The 22,169-nt window shown below is 42.5% G+C and overlaps 2 protein-coding genes across 6 annotated transcripts in view; one reads left to right on the forward strand and one right to left on the reverse strand.

Moving 5' to 3' along the window:
• Positions 1-5,880: 5,880 nt before the first annotated feature.
• Positions 5,881-21,920, reverse strand: FAM210A (family with sequence similarity 210 member A). 3 transcript variants are annotated; one of them, XR_011252418.1, is made up of 5 exons: positions 21,685-21,920; positions 15,620-16,136; positions 11,703-11,814; positions 9,352-9,649; positions 5,881-7,872 (listed from the first exon to the last, which is right to left on the reverse strand). XR_011252418.1 is itself a non-coding variant. In XM_069569050.1 (4 exons), exons 2-4 carry the CDS (start codon positions 16,093-16,095, stop codon positions 9,416-9,418), a joined length of 822 nt encoding a protein of 273 aa, XP_069425151.1. In that variant the 5' UTR covers positions 16,096-16,136; positions 21,685-21,920; the 3' UTR covers positions 8,460-9,415. The 3 variants fall into 3 exon arrangements, 1 of the variants encoding a protein (XP_069425151.1); XR_011252419.1 differs by having other exon boundaries at positions 20,807-21,762; XM_069569050.1 differs by lacking the exon at positions 5,881-7,872 and having other exon boundaries at positions 8,460-9,649.
• RNMT (RNA guanine-7 methyltransferase) overlaps positions 20,880-22,169 on the forward strand; it is a 28,058-nt gene continuing 26,768 nt past the window's right edge. For 2 of the 3 annotated variants that reach the window (XM_069569046.1, XM_069569047.1), the window contains exon 1: positions 20,880-21,989. The gene's annotated coding sequence lies outside the window, so the exon portion shown is untranslated. The remainder of the gene's footprint in view (positions 21,990-22,169) is intronic. The other variant, XM_069569048.1, reaches the window with a different exon arrangement.

The raw sequence follows: 22,169 nt of genomic DNA on the forward strand, positions 1-22,169 counted from the left end.
GGTGGTTATTTTTATACTGTTGAAACATGTGATTTCAGTGTTTCCTGTGGTCTGTCTTTCCATGGATAGTTGAGTTCAGGCCTGGATGGCTGATCATTGAGACTCGACAGTGGCTCCGATGTACTCGCTGCCCTGGTGTTGCCAGACGCTAGCTGCGGGTTCTCTGTGTGTAGAAACTCCTGAGTTGAGGAAGGGAACCAGCCCCATATGGGAACCAGCGCCTGGGAGAGATGCAGGGCTCAGAACCAGCCATGCTTCTGGGTCACTCAGGCTCTCCTGGAGACCAGAGCTGGGCAGGGAGTGACTCAGAGCCTTGGGTGAAAATGAAAAGCACAACCTGCAGCTAAACTCAGCCAGAAGACTTAAATCTTGTAACATTCATCCTCCTCTAACACAGTAAGTTCCTTCTGCAGAACATCTGCCTTTCCTGCACCCAGGTGGGGGTTTCTGTGCAGCCCCTACCTGGTCTCGCAGGGTATCTGACCTGCAGGTCCAAGTGTCCACTCAGTTCTGAGTGTTGTCGTCTTGGGTGTGGTTGTCTGGCAAGGTGCCCTTGTGCCGCTGGCAGAGCACTGTCAACCTCAGGTCCTGTCTGCTGCCCTTTCTGAGGCCCTTCTTGGCCCGTAAGTCCCAGGTTTTGTCTGGAGGATTGGAATCCTCATCCACTTCACAGTGACATCCACACAAGTAGTTGGTCTATCTTAGAAAATGGTCAGCGGTTGTCACTCATACTTCAGATCCTGTTGGGCAGTTTGCCTGCTGAGGGCCACAGTGGGAGCTCTAGGACAGGCAGAGCTCTGGGGGACCTGACCAAGGGACCCCTTCATCCCCCTACGAGGTCAGACAGCCTCAACCACGAGCCTATGCTTGCTTGATGGAGGCTTCACCTCGAGTTGGTGGTGACTATGGGGAAGTGCTTGTCCTCCTCATCTGCAGCAGATTCAGTCAGGCATCCTCCCAGGTGCAGAACAAGGTTGGCGGATGATGTCGTCATTCCAAACTTCGCCAGCACTTTTGGGAGAGTGGGTGAGCCCATTCTATGGTTCTAGCTCAAAATGGTGATTTATGCTCAGAAATTGGTAAATTTCTGCAAGTACCTGAACATCTGGCATCTGTCCTTAGTACTGGCAAAACAATTATTTAAATAACTTTAATTGTCCTTTAAAACAGAGGTTGCTCCCTTTCAGCCACCCTATTAGATAACTGCCTCTAATGTTAACAGTTAGAGATGTCCGCATCTGTAACTATACAAAGCATGACTTGGATGGTCTCTGAGGCTGGGCCTCTGTAATGAATTAGTTTAAAAGCTGAGGTCCTAAATTGAATTAGGTCAGTCTGCTTTCCATACAGGGATAAGGTGATTTAGGTCTCTACTCTGTCAAAGGTTGTGTGGCCTGGGATGGAAAGGAGACATGGCTCTGAAGCTGCAGCCTGGTCAGTGGAGCCTGAGGGTCCAGCTTAGACGCCAGAGTCAGGTGACCAGGGAGCAGTGGGTGGAAGCTGGGATCCACAGTCTCAGCAACACCCTGGGTGTGAGCCTTGAGCAGGCCCACCTATAGGAAGATTCACGCATCTGTTGACTTTTTCAGGAAGCCTGGTGTTCCTCAGACACTGAGGTTGTCCTTTCCTACAAAAGAGATTTTGCTAAACAAGCCACGCATTTAGAGTTCTTCTGTGACCAAAATTCAGTGTTTAAAAAGCTTGACAGGCCTACTCTCTGTCCTCCACACCAAAAATACACTTGGATACACAGCCCAGTCAGCAGAGGAAAACATGCAAAACACAGGTAGGTTTGTCCTCAGAAGGACACTTAAATCTACTAACTGCAGCTGGGAGAGGACAGGGGCTAGTAGGAAGGGGCCAGCAGGAAACTGCAGGCCTTTCACCCCAGCACAGGGATCTATGTGCAGATAAGCACATCTCCAACTTCGAGTTACTGCTCTTTCTCTGTATTTTATTGTCTTAAGGAGGAGAAGGGCTCAAAGGCCAGCACTTTGCAGAAGCACTCAGAACTGGCAGAATCCATTCCAGTCTCTGCCTTCCTCAGAGCAAGAAGCTGCATCCTGACAGGCAGGCCCGGGCCTTACCTCCGCCTGCTCTCTGGCAGGGGTGTCCCTGCAGACGCTGGCTGGGGCCGTATACCCCTCCAAAGCAGCCTCCGTCCGCTGCTGGCCACATGGCTTATGTGTGGGTCAGCCTGGCTGAGGCGTGCCAGCTGGGGGCTGCTCCCCAAGCCTTGTTTGTGGTGCTGAGGCTACTTGAGGTCTGCTGTTGCCAATGACATGTAGGTGTACCCTGCATTTTTCTTAAAATTTCCAAAGCTCAGCAGTGTCTATGACGAAAAAATTGGGAAGGATACTGGTGCTGGGTGTGTGGCCTTGCAGTGACAGACACCTGCTCCCCACTTCCTGGTGGAAGAGCAGGGACCAGGCTCCCCTTCTGCATGGTCGCCTTGGTTACCATGGCTTTGGTGAAGTGGAGATGCATTGGCAAGTCCCCCCAGTGAGAGGACACTGTGTCTAAAGGGGCCCAGCAAAGGCAGATGAAACACCTACTCTCACCCCAACCATGAAAGGGTCCCAGCAGCTCACCTGCCTTGCGTGGACTCCTTAGAAATCAGGATCTCAGCTTAGGTTATTTTACTCCCCAAGTGCTGCATTTTGGGTCTGTATTCACGGCCAGGGTTTGACAGTCATTTGCTGCTACTGCCTTCAGGGTGGCTCAGGGAGGGAGGCCTTGTGAGCAGTGCTGTCCTCAGTGTGCACGGTGCTGGGTGAGAACTGTCCAGAGATGCAGGTGATGAGGACTCACATCCTTCCACAGAGCTCAGAGTACAGCAGTTTTACTGACTGAAGTGCCACATGTTCTAACTTCAGCTGATGCGTCGTCATGCCGCACTCATAACGGTGCTTTCAGTGTCTGTCATGCATTCATTTTGTTAGGTGCTGTATATATAACTTGACCAGATTATGCACATATCCTACCCAATGGGTGGAACAAAAACGGTACTGCAATATAATGTATAGGTACCAGATTTAACAGAAATGGCATAGAATTTGTGAATGCCTATGTGCTTTGTCCTCTTTTGTAAGGAAATCTGCTAGTGGATGCATATAGATAAAGTCTATGTCATTTATTTTCTTATTAAATATCAATATTATAACACAAGGGAAATAAGTGTGAACAAGCAAGCACAGCCTATGTACAGCAATCAGAGTTGCATCTTTGTTGTGAAAACACTTTTTAAGAAATAAGTTTTTAAAATTCTGTAGCCTTCTGGGGCCACCAGATGTTTCTTTTTAATCCCTTCAAGTTCAGTTGGACCAGTATTATAGTCAGAAAAAAATGCTGATTTTTCAATTTGCTTTATGAAAACATATTCTATCTTACGTTGTAGAATGAAGAGGGCAGACCCAGTGAAGAACGCACTTTTCATTAAAATTGCAAAACTTTGCAAAACTTAAGTTAGAGTGAGCACAGTGGCCTGCAGCAAGGATTGTGCAGTCTAGATGCATTTGTGACCATCTGTGTCTGCCTTTTTGACAAATGGAAGCTGTGAACCATTGAATGAGCAGTAGTGTTTGCAGAAAAATAACTAACAAACCAGTCCACTTGAGAAGACCCCATTCTCAGAAAAATGTCTGTTACGGGTTATAATGAGCAGACTGGCAGTCAGCCAGCTGAGTGAAGTCTTAAATCCCCTCCCTTTGATATCTCCTGGTGATAACTACCAAACTAGGAACCAAACTAGGCTTTGCCATTGACCAGGGACCACATCATTCCCCGACAAAGCATCTACTTCCAGCTCTCGCGATTCTGACAGTGACCTTTGTGTTTATCTTCAAACATTCTAATAGTCAAAAAAGAAAGAAATGACAACATTCACTAAAACCACTGATGAAACTCTGGGTGTGGGCCTCCTTCCAAGTTCTGTCCATGGAGGTCACTGGTGAAATACTGCCCATCTGATCTATACTTCCAGTTTATTCTGTCATCAGAGGATGTTAATTCTAGTTAATCGGTTTTTGTTCTGCAGTAGGTGTTCTGATTTGAAAATCATGACAGAATCATACTCTCATCCACAAAATAAGTACTGAAAGTGCCTCTGCAGCTCTTGATGCTAACAGACCAGAGGTCAGTCCTTCAGCTGTGATTTTCAGGGGCCACAAGATGAGGGTCTGTGTTTCTTGCACTCAGAGCCCCTGCTGTCTGCTCACTGCTAGCAGCAGGGTCCTGGTGGCTCAAGTCAAGGGTGGAGGCTCCTCCCTGTCAGAACCTCTTCCCCCCACAGGATGCTGTGCAGGTTGTTGTCTGAAGCACTAAACCTGGTACACAGCATGGCTTCCTATCTACAAGACTAATCGAGGCTTAAACTTTACTGTTAATGATGCTGGTTCATTTTAATGTGCTTGCCTCCTGTATTACTATTCTTCATTTCATGGTTTTCAAAAATCACACTTTCTGATATTAAAGCTATTTTTAAATGTGTAATACTATTAATAGCATTTAGTTCACTTTCACTAGGCTGCTTTATAATGACAAGTACAGTTGTAGCTGAACTTTTCAATAGTCACTAGGTTCAATATCATAGGTTCACATGACCTATGATAATCCAAAGTCATGGTCTTTTTTTTAAACAGCCATTTGTGCTTACTGTTCAACAGAATTCCCAGTTATACACAGAGAAAGATTTCCAGCTGTTTTGTACCTGCCTGTCTGAGTGATGATACAGTTCCTAGACCCAAGGTCTGTAATCGCAATCCCTAAAGGACAATGATGCTCTAGTGCTGTGTGTTATGAAATCAGCCCTTTCTGTTTTTAATGCTGTGGTTGAACTGCAGCTTAAAATCATTAAAAATAATCAGTGATACATGTGTCTCCTGTTTTTTTTTTACACAAAAAGTCTTTTCACAATATATATTGGCCGGGGGTGGTGGGCACTGTAAGTACTTAAAAAATCGTCTCAGAAATGTTTCTGATGCTTATTTGGTTCTTATTCTGACTTTTCAGAAATTATATTCTGCTATAAACAACACTGGCAGATCACATCATACAGTTCTGGTTTCTACACAGGAAATTCAGGGATTGTCACCTGACAGGTGTCACTTCAGGTTTCTGGACGCTGTTACAAACTGGAGTCAGCTCAGCAGAAAATGTGAATGAAACTAATAGGAACTGTTCAGCAGATGCCCTCAGAGGCTGAGGTCTTTTGTATCAGTTTTCAGTTCATGATGACGGAGCAAAAGGAATTCAAGATTCCTTCACTGAGAGATGAGAATGATAACTCTAAGCTCCAAATAAGTACATAGATTCACAGATCACATGATTGAGAATGTACAAAGCCTCATACAATCCACCAAAAGTGAAGTGTAAATGTTAGTTGTTCAGTCGTGTCCAACTTTTTGCGATACATGAACTGTGACCCACCAGACTCCTCTGTCCATAGACTTCTCCAAGCAAGAATATTGAAATGCATATAACTGAGTTTAGCTTCATTGCAGGAAAAAAATTTAATATAAAAAATTAATATATTTTTGCATTTCTATACATTAGTAAATGGACTTTGGAAACTGAAATCTTAAAGTACCATTTAAATAACCGCCTGGGCCCAAAACTCTAGTTATAAACCCATTTTTGTTTTGGTCACGCCATGTGGGTTGCAGGATCTTCGTTTTCTGAGCAAGGCTTAAAACTGGGCCACGGCAGTGAAAGCATGGAGTCTTAATCACTAGACTGCCAAGGAGCTCCTATAACACTTATTTCAGATTCTGAATTATTTTTTAGATCATTTTGGAAAGGGGATTAGAAAACTATGAGGAGGAAAATAGCTGTAAGAAAAGGATTTCTTTCTCTTAAAATAGCAGTCACTGACAAACCACATTATGCTATTGAATACATTTTATAATTTCTTACTTAGCAGTTATTTAAGAAAATTTAAAGACTTTTCCCCCAAACTTCTATCCCTCAGTGAAGTAAGACCAGTATATAAACTTTGCTCACAGTTGGGCTTGATTCCTACTGGATTGGGTTCAGTAAACCCATTTCTATGTGTGGTTGCCTGGTTGGCTGGGTCTAAGGTCCGGGTGCAGGGAGGTTACCTCGAGATGCTCCAGGGGTGGCAGCAGACAGTCAGAGTGGACCCACTGGTGTCCATCTAGGCAGCAGGGCTCTGCGTAGCCCTGAGGAACGAGAGGCTGTGCTGGAGGGCAGCAGGTGGGACGCTGAAATCTCCATCATCGGGGCCTGCGGGACCCTTCCTGCAGCCCTGGCTGGCTATACATTGGAAGACCCTGAAGATTACAGAAGCCCTAGGCCGAAAGCAGACAAGAGGCTGGGAAGCTGCTGGGGGTTCAGGAGCTGTCCATCAGGCTGGAGCTGAAGCACTGGAGGCCAAGGAACCCCACATGGGTTCTCCAAAGCCCAGGTACTGCTTGCTGCCCAGGCAGGGACAGAAATGCCAAGGACTGGACCTGCCATTTTCCACTTAGGCTACACTCAGCACAAGATGTGACAGAGCCCAACACCTCCCTCCTTGGTGGGGAATGGGCTCCTTCCCCCGCCCCCCATCCCCATACATAGGGAGCTCCCACTGCACCTTGGGGGCTGCACTGGACCCCAGACCCACCCCCCAGTCTCCAGCTTTCTTGGACTGACTTCTGTTCATTGGATCGTTTGTGAAACAGCAGAGCTGCCAACTGCTAAGCAAATGGACAAGCAACTCAGTCAGCCCTCTCGCTGAAACTTTGGGAGACATCTTTGAAAAAGAACCTTCAGCAATCCACTCACAGTGGCCTTGGAACAGACACTTTCTCTGACTTTCCATGATGATACTTGCACATAACAGTTAATAACTAATCTGTTACTTAAAACATCATAAAGATCTTTTATTATAGTGTTTGACATTTTACTTTGAAAGAGCTAGATGTATCTAATATACGACTTGTCTGTTTTCTTTAAATACCTCTTCTACCCAAACTGTTAAGACCTTTGTAAAATTCCTGGAATTACCTCCTAAATATCACTGAAATGAGACAGCCAGCTCCATATCTTACTGGAGCATAAAGGACTACAGTAACATCTTCCGTCTGTAAATAAATAGAAGGTAGATTCTAAAACAAAAGACTGTATTTGAAGGCATAGTCTTATTATTTTCACTAGTGGCAGGAAGGTGACCTTAATACATGTACTCTTTTCCCTTTGTTGGGAGCTGCAAACAGCACTCTGCTACATGCAAAATGTTGAGTCAGTAAAAAATTGTTTCGATACTTAAAAAGGTTGGTTTCACTATTTTTCTTGGTCTCTCTTTTTTTAACCTAATCTGTTTTTCATTTCAATTGTTAATTTTTTGAGCACTTTTTTCCATTTTGTAGACATTAAGTCTCAGCTATGACTCCTTCTTTACCTTGTCAATAATCCTATTTAAAAACAGATGCACACACCAGACACAGCAAGTTTAAGGCTTACTGTAAATGAAATGGGTCGTGATACTTACCACACATACACACTCTGGATAATTTAACTCAGTGCCCACTATGTGCTACTGGCCTGCTACAAACACTCCACGTAGACATTCCAGGGGTCCCCCTTTCAGCTCTCTGTAGCTTCCCTTAAGGACTAGGTTGGCAAGATGAGAGCAGCAGTGTTTGACAAGATCAAGTATTCCTGATACCAAATATGATACAAGAACTTCTTACACCTTCAGAGAACATTTTACTAGAGAATTTCAAAGCATTCCCCAGTGTCTCACGTTCTGTAATTGAACAAACACAACAGAGTTATGAAACTGGATGGCAGCAGATCTCCACTGGACTGAACCAAAGGTAGAAACGCAGCTTCTTAGACCCACGATTTATCCTCATTGGAAAACATGCCCTATGCAATGTGAAAAGTAAAAAGAAAAGTTTCATTTAACACATGATTTTAAACCAGGCAGTCTTAGTGACTAAACAAGAAATTTGTTAATATCTATCTCAGCATTTAACATTCAGAAGATGTGAATTATTTAATAAGTTAAAACAGGTTCACTGTTTCCGGATTTGAAAAAGGACTGTCAATTTGGAATCACACGTATGATCTGCATTAGCAGATAAACCATCCTGCCTGATGAACCCTGCATATGGCAGAGTGAGTTCTGCCCCTTCATACTCTGCCCTCCCCCACCAAGAAGAGTCACCACAGCATATCCAACACAAGAGACATATCAAATGTAAACATTTTTTCCCTTCAAAATATTCTCTAAATTTGGCCACTTTGGCACACAAAGTGACGGTGACACCTGTGGGACTATTTCTGGCAATCCCTCTGGCATCCTCTTACCGAATCAGATCACTTAACAGACAAACTAGAAAGAGGCCGTTCCCACTTTCAATTTTAAGGTTAGAACTGGAGTAAAGGCAGTCAGAGCAAAAGGAATCACACTCACTCAGATGTGACAACTTTCACATCTGACCATGACTGAATTTCATTTCAAGCTGGTTTTAATGATAGCTTTGCTATTTAAAAAAAGTAAAATATTCAAGTAAGAATGTTTCAATGCAAGGAGCAAACAGCATTTACAATCTTAAATGGTACTCCATAATGGAACCAAGCCCGACACTGGCAGGTGGAGACCAGACGGCAGGGGCAAGAAGGTCCCACCCTCCCAGAACTGCACTGCTGAGAATACAAGCTCCAGGCACTGCTGTGGGCATTTGCTCCCCACTATAAACTCCAGGTATAATGATTTCTCTTTTCCTCTGAGAGATCAGCTGGAGAGGACATGATGTAGGAATAACAAGAGTTTTATGTGCTGGGTAACAAAGTGCTATGGCCACACAGATTTGCTTAAAAATTTGATTATGACAAGCTTCAGGTAAAAGTCATTTTTAAAGGGTCAATTTTTCATTTACATGTAACCATACATCTTATTTACATATATATGACTCAACTTTCATTCAGCTTTCTTCATTTGAAGTCTACATTTTAACTGGTATGTAACCATTATATAGTCTTCACAGAAGGACTACATATCCTCTTATTCACAGCCAGTTCTGATGATAATCCTTTGTCTCCACATTGAGAACTGATCACAGTTAAAGCCTCAGTGAATAATGAAGATCTAGTGTTAAATCTGCTTACAGCCACACCAGCTATTCAAGGAGTCAGCAGCTGCAACTAAGTCCAAAGCAAGGATGACTGAAGACATGGACCACTGCTTAATGCTGCTACTGCCATGAAATTCTTATACTGGGTTCATTTTTTCTTTTAAAAAAACTGATTTTTCTGGTAATGTTTAAAGTTATCTCAGTTCTTTAACTCAAGAGAACTGCTATATTTAGGCTACTAACAACAAAAAAAATCAAGAGCATGTACCTTTGTCCATAGTCTCCAAAGGTTCAAGTGCAAGAACTGTCTAAAACCTGGTATATAAGGCACCCTATTCCACTTTTTTCTTAAGAGAAACCTTTCCTTTGGTTTCTTGCAGTTTTTCAGTGAGTCTGTCCTTTGTCTCTTCCATCTTCTCTGTGAGGAGCTCCTTTGTTTCCTCCATCTTGTCTTGCAGGTACTCCTTCACGGGGGGTGGTGTCGACATGTAGCCCCGGCTACGCAGATACTTCACAGTGAAGGAGGTCCCCCCGAGAGTTACAGTGTACCGCGCAGGCGTTGCAATCTGCAGGAAAACGAGACAGTTTAGTACTGATTATAACTACCATCTTAAGCAAAAACTGGCTGGCTCAGTGGTAAAGATTCCGCCTGCAATGCAGGTGACGCAGGTTCCATCTCTGTGTCAGGAAGATCCCCTGGAGGAGGAAATGGCAACCCACTCCAGTATTCTTGCTGAGACAATCCCATGGACAGAGGTGCCTGGCGGGCCACACAGTCCATGGGGTCACAAAGAGTTGGACACTACTGAGCACACATAAGCAAAGACAGTGTAAAATTAAAACTCTTGGTAATAACTATCAATTACTTTATTGCTTCACAAGGCTAAAACAGTTACATGCTATATGGTTTTCCCTCCTAACATTCCATAAGTATTTGTCACCTAGACACTGACCTAGGATCAGAGAACATACACAGTAGCAGCACCAAAGTTTGTACTCCACATGCTAATGAACCTGGGGGGCAGGAGCCCCGAAATCAGTGAGAGCTCAGGACCCTCAGACAACAAAGGCACATGCATTTCCATTCTCAGAAACCCTGTCAACCTGCACACACTATACCAAACTAAGGGGCAAACACAAGCCAAATGTTTGTTCTTCATGGAGTCTAGTTTCACTTGTAAATCTTTTCTTTAACTTCTCCAGGCTTTATGATACTTTATCATTACAGTCCACACTGAGTCTGGAATCCCAACCAGGAACTTTGTGAGGCGAACGAATGGTAAAATGGCACACATGTAGGAGACAAGTACAGGTCAACTGACCAGAGGTTACTTAGTCCCGAACTAACTAGTAAACTAATTGGTTCAAAGGGAGAATTGTAACAGCACAGGCTGCATCACATTCTGAGGCAAGGAACCTCCTCCTATCTGCTGTTCTACCTGAGAAGTCAGGTTACAGGAAACACCCAAGTGGACAATTTACACCTCCCTCCTCCCAGAGGAACATGAGTAGAGCCACTGGTGACATCAGCCCACCTGCATGCCAGCCTCGTGTTTCAATTCTAAGCAGACCGGCAGGCACTGAGCACTGATGCTCCTTCAGAGCACAGCACCAGCACAGGAAACGCAGTGCAAGAAGATGGAACTCTGAACCCCTAGGCACTCATGAGCAAAGACAACAGACATTCAGAAAAGAAGAGACACACAGACTGTGATATGAGAGTATGGGATAAGAAACAGTTATAATTAGGGACATGGTTTAAACCATCAAGACAGCTGGATTTATTAAACTACACAAACTGCAAATTCATCAATTGATAATTTATGAATTTAGTAAGTTTTAATGTTGAAAAATTCAGCAATTAAGCTTTAGGCCTCTAGTCAAAATTATCATATAAGAAGAAATAAAGATTAAAGTACTACTATAAACCCATAATTCTAAGTATTTTTATAACAAAGATAAATTAACACCTACTTTCCCAATGTTTTCTACCTGGTTTCCTAGAATAAAGCTACGAAGAACCTCATAACTTTTTGTCAATTGAGAAAAATTAGATTAATATAGCTAAACTCCACAATTTACAATGAGTCTTCCAAAATCACAAGTATAAAAACTATTAACAACAAAGATGTCATTGTCTGAATCTAGACAACAGTTGTAAAGACAATGAACAAGTGAAATATATGTAACATCAACAACTAAGTCTAAGGTTTATCACAGAAATCAATGATTTAAACTTTACTATTTTACTTTTTAGGAAGATGAACTATTATAAACAGTAAAATAAATGCTAAATTTCACTAATATGTCAGGTGGCATATGGATCTCTGAATAAGGAAATTAATGTACTGTCAATAGGAGAAATGTCAGAGATGACCTGCTTGCTAGAAACTCATTAGTCTCATATGTGTCTCAGCACAGCAGGCTGTGAACAACCTACCTATTCTTAGGGCACTTCTTCCTTAGCCATCATTTTATTTACCCATAAAAAATGTATACTTTTAGTCATTAGTCATATAAGAGGTAAAATACACTAAGTTATAAAGGTAAGCCTGGGAACAGGCAGGGAGTGTTATGAAGGTTCAGTGTGAGGCTCCATCCACCCACAGCAGTACCTACCTTAAACAGGGCATATGCTGTTAGTGCATTTCCACTCTGGGAATTTTTCAGAATGTTCACTATACTGTCAGGTAACCCAATAAGTTCTAGAAAAGGAACGACATTCACTCCTCTAAGAAAGAAACAGAAAGTAATTCATATGTATATAAACTTTTGGGGTAATTATTTTCAAAAGATTACCTGAAAACATCAAAACCAAATTTTTGTTTAAAAGTCAATTCTGCATCACCAAGCACACTCTAACTTCACCCTAAAGGAACAACGTGCATGAACACCAGCATCCCACTTTTCACAGCTTCTGCTCATGGACATTCCTCATTAGCACACTGAGAAAAACAGAATCATTTATCAGGGCAAAATTAATAGCACTAGGTAACCTGAGAAAAAAGGATCAGAATCATTCACCTGATCTTGGAATCTTTAGTTCCTTAGAATGATCCAACTCAAACTTTTAAGACAATTTTTATCTCTAAAATTACATGTCAAACTATACTATTACCATAAAAGCAAGGGATATTATAACATCACTTACTGTGTTATTATGCAAAGAATAAATGACTCTATGGGTTTGATAAAACTTCAATGATTCTAAAAAGATGCTTCTACTATCAGGCTTAGAAGGTACCTGAAGAAGCAATTACCATAATCTGCAAGAAATTTTTGAAGGGAGGGAGAGAGGGCAGATATAGTCTCTAATCTAGCTGCTGCTGCTGCTGCTGCGTCTCTTCAGTCATGTCCGACTCTGTGCGACCCCATAGATGGCAGCCCACCAGGCTCCCCCGTCCCTGTGGATTCTCCAGGCAAGAACACTGGAGTGGGTTGCCATGTCCTTCTCCAGTGCGTGAAAGTGAAGTCGTTCAGTTGTGTCTGACTCTTAGTGACCCCATGGACTGCAGCCTACCAGGCTTCTCCATCCGGGGGATTTTCCAGGCAAGAGTACTGGAGTGGGGTCCCACTGCCTTCTCCGCTAATCTAGCTGGTAAACCCTAATTGCTTTTTAGTTTCCCTGAGTGTTGAGTTTGCCACATTGACATATTTGTGCTCTCCTGCTCTCTCCCTCACTATCCATACTGGGTTAGCCAAACGTTTCCAAAACATTGCAGAAAAACCCAAACTTTCTGGCCAACCCAGTAGTTGTTTTGCAGATGTTCGGCTTTCACCCTTAAATGACAAGGTTCTCATTCTGTGCTTCTCCTTCATAGGCAAAATCATCACAGGAAACTTAACATATAGGATAGTATATAGTTAATACAACAGTAGATTATTTAATGTTAAAACTCCCTGTATTGTCCCATGTCCCTTGTCACTATCTTCTCCGTGTTTTCCAGTTTTTCTCCAGAAGTGTTATCCAGCATATTCTGTTGAAGAGGAAGGCAGGATGTTTTTTTTTGATGCTGAGACCTTTGACGCTCCTGGGCCAGTCATGTGGTAGAATAGCCCCCCAACTTGAATCTGTCTGATTGTTTGTTCATGATTAGATTTGGGGTAAATGTTTCCTGACAAGAAAGCTGCAGAGCTGATTCTGTGCCATCAGAGCATCACAGCAGGAGCCCCAGGATCAGTCAGTCCCATCCCTGATGTGAGTCTGACTTGTGGTTAAGGTCTGGTCCACAGATTACTCCTCTGTACAAGTATTCTTGCTGTTTATAATAAAGAAAGGGAACAGCCTGGATTCATTATTATTATGGTGGTTGTTATCTCCTAGTTTATCTTTAACATTAAAAATTAATTTAACTGGGAAAAGTTGTCCCTCTCTGATCTCACAATATAATACTAGGAGATCAGAGAACTTTTTCCAGCTAAAATCAAATCAGATAAACCCAGCATCTAGTTGGCTGAATCGAAAACCTATATTTAACACAATTCCAACAATAAAATCATCTCAGTCAGAGATTATACAGTAAGATTTACTGCCATTCAAACATACACTACTATTTTCTAAGTATGACTTCACTTAGAACAAACTGACTTAATTTCTCAAGTGTTAAGGATCTAACAAAACATTAGTGGCTGTTCTGGAAAGCAACACATCCTACCTAATGTAACTGAGCTATGTGATGCTGTAACAGAACTGGACCAGCAGTCATGGCTGGGCAATTGAGCTGAGTCTGGCAAACAAATTTCCATGCTAACAGAAAGCCAAAGGTAGGTGGTGGTGGATGAGGGATCGGACTTTAAAGCCTAATTAATTAACATCACTAGATTATTTCAGGGTCTAATTTTTTGGTTACAGAACTTCTTTACTGAAGGCAAGGAAAAATAAATGGGAAAAAAGTACTCTTAATAGTCCAAATAAGAAGCTCATATTCAATGAATTAAATTTCTCCCCCTCAGGTCAGGAGGCTGAACGCTTATTAAAAGCAATGTAGGGAAGGCAAAAGAAACAAGGAAGAAGCTCATCATTAGTCACAAAACCAAATCAGCAAAATCCTCAGTGGCTCCCAAAAGAAAATTTGATACGTAGAAAGCCATTCCATTAAATAGAAGAAATGAATGCCTATGAAATTTTTATGTAAAATGATACATAATTTTAGGCTCCATTAAAAAACTAAATGCAGTTCTGAAGATTTCTATATTACACATGTCCAGAAAATGTCAGTAATAAACAAAAAGGTAACTCCATAAAATGCACATACAAAATCTCTGCAAAGAAAGGAACTGTTAAAGAAAATGATACATAATGAAGAAGGAAGAAACTGAGTAACAAGAACAGAATGCAGACAAAGATACAAAAAGAAACAAAATAGCATCAATCACACAGGTTAAAAATAATCTTTTTTAGAACACTGGCAAAGAAACATTTCTAGACCTGTGTTTTGTAAGAAGAGTCTCCATTCTATCATCTTTTAATTTAGTAAACGATGAGCTCTTTTCAACAAGTGAGCTTTATATTATAATACTCAATACCTATCAAACATTAAATATAACCCCAAACTGAAAATCAGCAGTCTTTTAGAAAGTATAGACTAATTCTAAACCCACTAGGGGAATTCCCGAAAACATCAAAATGGTCTTCACTGTGCATCTCGTCGCTGCAGGATGAGCACGCGGCCCGCTTGGTCACACCCAGGCCACAGCAAGAAAAGCCACACAGCACTCAGGGAACAGGCACACGCTGGCACACCCAGTTCTGCTGGCGGCAGAAACAAACTGGAAATCATAGGGAATCTGGTTGTACGTGAAACTCCTGCTCCTAAAACAATGTGAATAACACAACTCACTTTAAAAGAAAGGAACGGTATTTATCAAGAAAGGTATATTTAGAAATTCTATGTTTTAAGTGCACAACAAATCAACTTCTGATCAGAACAAAGGACCTTACCTTGACATTCATCAGATGTAACATTAAGGTATAAGTCTATAACTTGTTCATTTTTGTGTCTACAACAGATACAAGTCAGGCTTTATAAAAATCTTACTAATTTCCAATCAAAATCATACATGTGGCAAAATAAGTTCTTTTCACAGTGATTAGCACTTTTAGCAATATCTTATTTAAATACAAAGCTAACTTATGGTGCTGTCAAATTTCTGGAATCGGTTATTTCTGTGCTATCCTAGATGCTGATGGGACATGAGCACAGTGATTAAGATTTGAAATCAGACTGAGTTATTTTGGGGAAAAACTAAGTTATTTAGACTTATTCTTGTTTAACCTGCTCTCTCTTTAATAAGATGGGAATAATTATTTCATATGGTTGCTCTGAAAATTAAATGATAGTTACAAAAATTTTAGTATAATATCTGCTGTACATAGTAAGAAAATGTTAGCTATTGTTATTAAAATGTGGAAAACAGCTATGAAAAACAGTCATCCTCTATCAGTTGAAGACATTAAAGCATTTCAAAAACTATTTAAAGGCTTTCATTAGTATAATTAACATTCTGATAAAAGGCTCAGTCAAGCAAAAACTTACTTTATGGCTGCATAATAAAATGTTCCAAACCAAACAGCAGAAGTTATTAGATGCACTGGAATCAAAACTTTTCCATATTGTCTAAATGTTTTCTTAAATCGCTGATAAAGACTAATAGATCTGTCTTGTAACGGATCAGGTTCTTCCTTTTTTTCGGAGGGAGGTCCTGAGGATGTGGCACTGGATGACAGAACTCTCTTGGATAAGATATCCTGCTCCCACTGTTTATGGTGAAAGACCCCTGGTTGGGATGGAACAGCAATGAATGGCTTCCTTTCCTTTGCAACACACTGGGCAGTGGGTAAGTGCAGCGACCGTTTCTGAGGGCCTTGTACCACAACCACTCTGGATTCCAAGGTATACAAAAGTAATGGTCCCTTTATGTTTTGACAGTGTCCCAAAAGACCGGCTTTATGTGGTTCCATGCACGTCCTATGTGCCAGTCGGAATACAGTCTTTGGTACATTCCATTGCATTTTGAAGAATGGAGATTGATGGACCTCAGCTTCTATAGACACTAGATTAAAAAAAAAAATAGGTTATACATAGATTTCCATTGTAAACCAATCAATTTAAACATAAATTGTTAACTATTAGGAAGTTAAAAGACACTGTTACCAAATCCATAGAAAGAAATGTTAAGGTATATAGTTCTATACACCACAATTTTAAAATTTCATTAAAATACATCATGTAAATATGATACAGTAAACCACAGCAGCAGACATCATGAAGGGTAAGGTTTCGGGGCTGTTCTATTGCTACAAAAGGGATATCTGTAGGGCTTCTCTCATTCTACAAAGAAGTAGTATAATACAATGGGAAAATCAGATCTGGAAGTAAAAGAGCTGGGCCATAATGTTTTGGGGTCATAATTCTGTGCAATTATCTCTTAGACTGGACTTGAGATGGGAATTTCAAGACCTGAATTCATCACTCTCCACAACCCCCTTCTCTGAAAACAGAACAACCAATCAGTCTCATTATACTTGTTTATTTGGGGAAAATGCTTTAAATCTTCAAATACATGGTCATCAGAACCTGGTCTTTTGTTAAATATCTGAGTAGTGGTATCCAGTGGTGATATCTTGCATATTTCTATTGTCATATCACATCATGGGCTACAGTGCCTTCTTCACCACTGAAAATAGTGAAGAGTGCTTTTAAGTCTAATCTGATTAGAGCACCAATTCCAGGAACACCGTAACCAATTCAGAAAGTTCATCATTACAATTCTGTTCCTTTAGAAACACTCTTAGTACCAAAATATGAATCAGAAGGGATCTCCAGAGATATTGAAGCAACAAGGAAAAACACAGATGTTTATCTACCTATCTCTATAGGGCTTCCCAGGTGGCGCTAGTGGTAAAGAACCTGCCTGCCAACGCAGGAGACACAGAGATGCAGGTTCGATCCCTGGGTTGGGAAGGTCCCCTAAAGGAGGAAATGGCAACCCAGTCCAATATTCTTGCCTGGAGAATCCCATGGACAGAGAAACCTGGTAGGCTACAGTCCATAGGGTCACACACAGTCGGACATGACTGAAGCGACTTAACAGGCATACACCTATCTTTTGGCTTATCTCCATCTAGATAGATATTTCTATCTATTGGGTATCTATTATAAGGTTGTTTAGATAGATACATGTTTATGTTAAGGAACTAGCTCACACAACTGTGGGGGCTACACATTTGGTATGTGTAGGGTAGATGTGCAGGCTGGAAACTCAGACAAGAACTGATGCCACAGTCTTGAGATTTTTTTTTTTCTTGAGATGCCTCAGTTTGAAATTTAGACTGAGTGAGGCCCACTCACATTATGGAGGGTAATCTCCTTTACTTAAAGACAGTTGATTATAGATGTTAACAGATTTTCAAAATACCATCAAAATAACACCTAGTGTTTGATTAAATAACTATGCTTTTGAACTGTGGTCTTGGAGAAGACTCTTAGAGTCCCTTGGACTGCAAGGAGATCCAACCAGTCCATCCTAAAGGAAATCAGTCCTGAATATTCATTGGAGGGACTGATGCTGAAGCTGAAACTCCAATACTTTGGACACCTGATGCAAAGAACTGACTCATTGTTAAAGACCCTGATGCTGGGAAAGATTGAAGGCAGGAGAAGGGGATGACAGAGGATGAGATGGTTGGATGGCATTACTGACTCTATGGACATGAGTTTGAGTAAGCTCCAGGAGTAGGTGATAGACAGGGAGGCCTGGTGTGCTGCAGCCCATGGGGTTCCAAAGAGTTGGACACGAATGAGTGAACTGAACTGATAGCCAGATCTCTTGTTGTTAAGTTGCTCAGTCTTGTCCAGCTCTCTGTGATCCCATGGACTGCAGACCACCAGGCTTCTCTGTTCATGGGATTTTTCCAGGCAAGAATACTGGCTTGCCATTTTCTTCTCCAGGGGATCTTCTGAACCAGGGATCAAAGCCACATCTACCTGCCTTGGCAGGCAGGTTCTTTACTAATGAACCACCAGGGAAGCCATCCATAGCCAGGTTTAGTTGACAAAGCTACTCATCACACATACAAGCTTATAGATTTCTCAACCAAATCTTTACTTTCTACTAAAGTAAAAACCTTTTAAACATTGACATCTTATGTGCTCAAAAAAAGGCAATAAAATTTCAGTAGGAACACTTTGGCTGAGTGAACTGGAGGAATGAACAGTTTTTCCAAAACTGTTTAGAGAAACAGTTCTATAACCACCTTTTTCCCACCTCCAAGAATAGTATCATTCCTGGGAAACTGTAACATTGTATCTATACTTTAAAAACAAATTATATGTTTCAAAAAATGTGATATTCAACCCTGCAATAGAAATGACAGCTTAAAATTACACACCTGAGTGCTCTCACTTTTAAGGGATGGTATCTAGGGAATTTGTTGCTTGCCTTTGACCAGAAAACTTACAAGTTACCACTTCATTTTTCTCTCAACAGACAAAAGTCTAATACAAAACAGGAGAATTCCAAACCAGTCTGGGTGAATGGACCAAATAATCAAAACAGCACATAAAGAAATCTTATAAATGGGTTGAAATAAATAAATCCTGTATGTCCTTTCAAAAAAAAAAATGAGATTTTGAAAAATCATTCCAGGTGATTCATTCATCCATAACCATCCCACTATGTGCCAGGCACTGTTCAAGGCACCTGGGTTAAATCACTGAACAAAATGATGATCCCTGTCTTGCTAGAGTTCACGTGCTAGCAAGACAACATCTATCCAGCTGTTTTCTCTCTGAACATAATAACCCAAGCAGTAAGAAGTATCAAAACATTTCCTGAAAATCTACTATGTGCCAAGTAACTTCCAGTTCTCAGTCTGGCACTGTTTCATTATTAGCACAGTACAGTCTCTGGGCTTTCCACGTGGCTCAGTAATAAAAGAATCTGCCTGCCAAGGCAGGAGTTGCAAGAGACCCTGGTTCCATCCCTGCGTCTGGAAGATCCCCTGGAGAAGGAAAGGGCAATCCACTCCAGTATTCTTGCCTGGAAAATCCCATGAACAGAGAAACCTGGCGGGTTTCAGTCCATAGGGTCGCAAAGAGTGGAATACGACTGAGCATGCACAGACCATGGTCTTTGGAGTCAGGCTGCTTGGATCCAAAACCTAGCCCACTACTACTTCCCAGCTGCATGACCTTGGGCAAGTTACTTACCACTCATCTATGAAACAAAAGAATCATAACAACTATCCCACTGGATCATGTACAAGTTAAAAATGAATTCAAATATATAAAGGTACTACTAGACTATCAGCTATTACTCTTTTAACTCAATTTCCAGAAAAGCACTTATTACTCAGGTAACAGTGGGGAAAAATAATATCAATGGTAACTTTTAATTTTTATGTAGCTCATTTACTCCCTCCCTGGAGTAGGAAGTGGCAGCCCATTCCAGTATTCTTGCCTGAGAAATCCCATGGATAGAGAAGCCTGGTGGGCTGCAATCCATGGGTTCACAAGAGAGTCAGACATGACTTAGTGACTAAACAATAATTTACTCCCTCTACTATCCTCAAGAGTTCTTCCTGTTCTTGAAACCAATGGGTAATCATTAAATTCATTTCACCTATATCCTGCCTTACACCACTTTCCAGTCACCTTTCTCTACACTCCCCCTTCCATCTCAGAGTGCCCTACTTCTTTATTCTTTATCCCATAAACACCCAGAGCCCTTCACCTTAGGGTGAAAAGTGAAAGTCGCTCAGTTGTGTCTGACTTTGCAACCCCATGAACTGTAGCCTGCCAGGCTCCTCTGTCCATGGAATTCTCCAGGCAGGAATACTGGAGTGGGTAGCCATTGCCTTCTCCACGGGGATCTTTCCAACCCAGGAATTGAACCCAGATCTCCTGCATTGCAGGCAGATTCTTTATCGTATGAGCCACCAGGTAGGCCCCTATATATCTTATGCACAACAATTCATGGTGGAGTCTGGATAATATAGTTAGGAGGCTTTTAATCTTATGAGAATATTTCTTAAGTCAAAATTAGACTCATTTTCTGTAAAATTACAGTAGCAACTCTCTTAAGAAAATTTAGCATCACAACCAGCAAATATGGATTGGTAATTACCCAGTTCTAAATGCATGAATATGTAGATAGCACAATCTCCAGCACCATACCTTTGCTTTAGGTGGAGAGCAAATGAACTTTAGGTGGAGAGCAAAAAATCTACTATAAAAATAAGGATCAAAATAAGAATATGCCATGTGGAAAAACCTATTTCCCCAATGTGTTGTGCAAAGTAACAAGTACTTTTAAATCACAGTTTAAGTGAAAAAGTGAAAGTGTTAGTTGCTCAGTCATGTCAGATTCTTTTCGACTCCTTTGACTGTAGGCCAGGCTCCTCTGTCACGGAGTTCTCCAGGCAAGAAAAGACACATTTTGTTTGTCATAGTGATTTTTCACAGATGTCAGCGGTGGCAGGCCACTAATTTATGTTTAGAAAAATAAACAAGATGTTTAGTTGAATTTTTAGGTTTGATGCTTAAACTTTCTTGGAAGGATCACTGTCTATTTCTTATGCATGGAATATTTACAAAGATACTCAAAAGTAACCTTGTGATATGAAGATAGTAATGATCTAAAAGGTGCATGCATCAGTACAGTAATAAAAACAATCAACTTCGAAAAAAAATGAACTGAAGTTAATTCTCAACTTCGCTCACCGCATATAATAAAAATACAGTCATCTGAAACTGATGGCTCATCCTCATTTGATAAAAACAGGCTTCGTTCTTGGGCCAAAGTTTATAAAGAGCAAACAACCTCAGAAAGGTTAAAGCCCACAATTTAGAAGTGACTGGATTCTAAAGTACATGCTGCAGGCACTGCTTGCTTTCCCCCCAAGCGAAGTCTACCGGCTGCTGTAACTGCGCCTACTGACAGGTATGCAAGCCAGCACACCTATTTCCACAGCTGCTTTTAAGGGGTTCAAGTTTGGTAACGAAGAATAGAAGACATATTTCTGATCACGTCTTTACACCATCTCGGTGGGAGGTGCTGAGGCGCAACGCGTCAACCATCTTAGTCCACAGGCAGTTTTGACCCTAGCGTAGGGGGTGGAAAGCAGGAACGAGCGACACTCCGGTGGAAATCTGGGAGGGAAGGATGAACCAAACGAGTTGACTCCCCAACCACCCCATATCAAAGTCCAGCCAACAGATACTATCACTGAAGCGTTTCTGAAAAACATGTATGGCCTGTCGCGCTCCTCCAGAGGCTGACCGAGCACGGCCCTCTCGAGGGAGGTCTGGCCGGAACTTCCAAGTGCGGCGGAACGGAGCGACCCGCGATGCAGCGAGAAGCAGGACGCCGCGCGCTTCCGAAGCAAGTCCGAGGTCGGGGGCTTCCGGCCCCTCCCGACCGGCGTCCGAGGAAGGGCAAACCAAAGGCTGGAAATCCGCCCCACGGACAGGGTTAGCAGGACACCGGCCCACTGCGAAGGGCGGGGTGACCTCTGTCCGCCCAGGGGCGCTCGCGCCGCGCACCACGCTGAGGAGGCCCCGCCGACCGCCCCTCCCCCAGAGGCCTCGACCCCCGTTACCTCAGGACCTCAGCCCGGAGGAGCCGCTAGGAGACCCCTCCGCGTCACTCCTCAGAGCGACCAGCAGAACGTGAGTCTGGCCGCCGGAAGCCGTGGGCTCAGGCGACCAGCCTCCCACCCGCCCGCCACGCCGTCCCTCCAACCAGGTTCTTGCGTCCCTTCGAGCTGTCGCTCTCCGCACGCCGCGCGCAGCACGCCGGGACTCGGGATTCCGGGCCAAGCGACCCGCGATCTCCGGAAGTGGCGTCATAGCGCGCGCGTGGCGTGGCGCCGCTTCCGCAAACAGAGTCGCGGATGGCTGGAAGGTAAGTGTGGGGTCGCAGGGCTGGGCTACGTCTTCTTTGTATGTAGCGGTGGCCGCCGAGGTGGAAGGGGCATTCCAACCACTGTCTGTGCCACTTCAGCGGCTGCTGATGCCCCTCTGCTTGGAGCCATCCCGGGTTCGAGAGGTCCGAGAGCCGCTTCAGGCCCGGTCGTCTGCCGGA

This window comes from Ovis canadensis, chromosome 23 (assembly GCF_042477335.2).
Source record: "Ovis canadensis isolate MfBH-ARS-UI-01 breed Bighorn chromosome 23, ARS-UI_OviCan_v2, whole genome shotgun sequence".
Taxonomy (NCBI): Eukaryota; Metazoa; Chordata; class Mammalia; order Artiodactyla; family Bovidae; genus Ovis; species Ovis canadensis.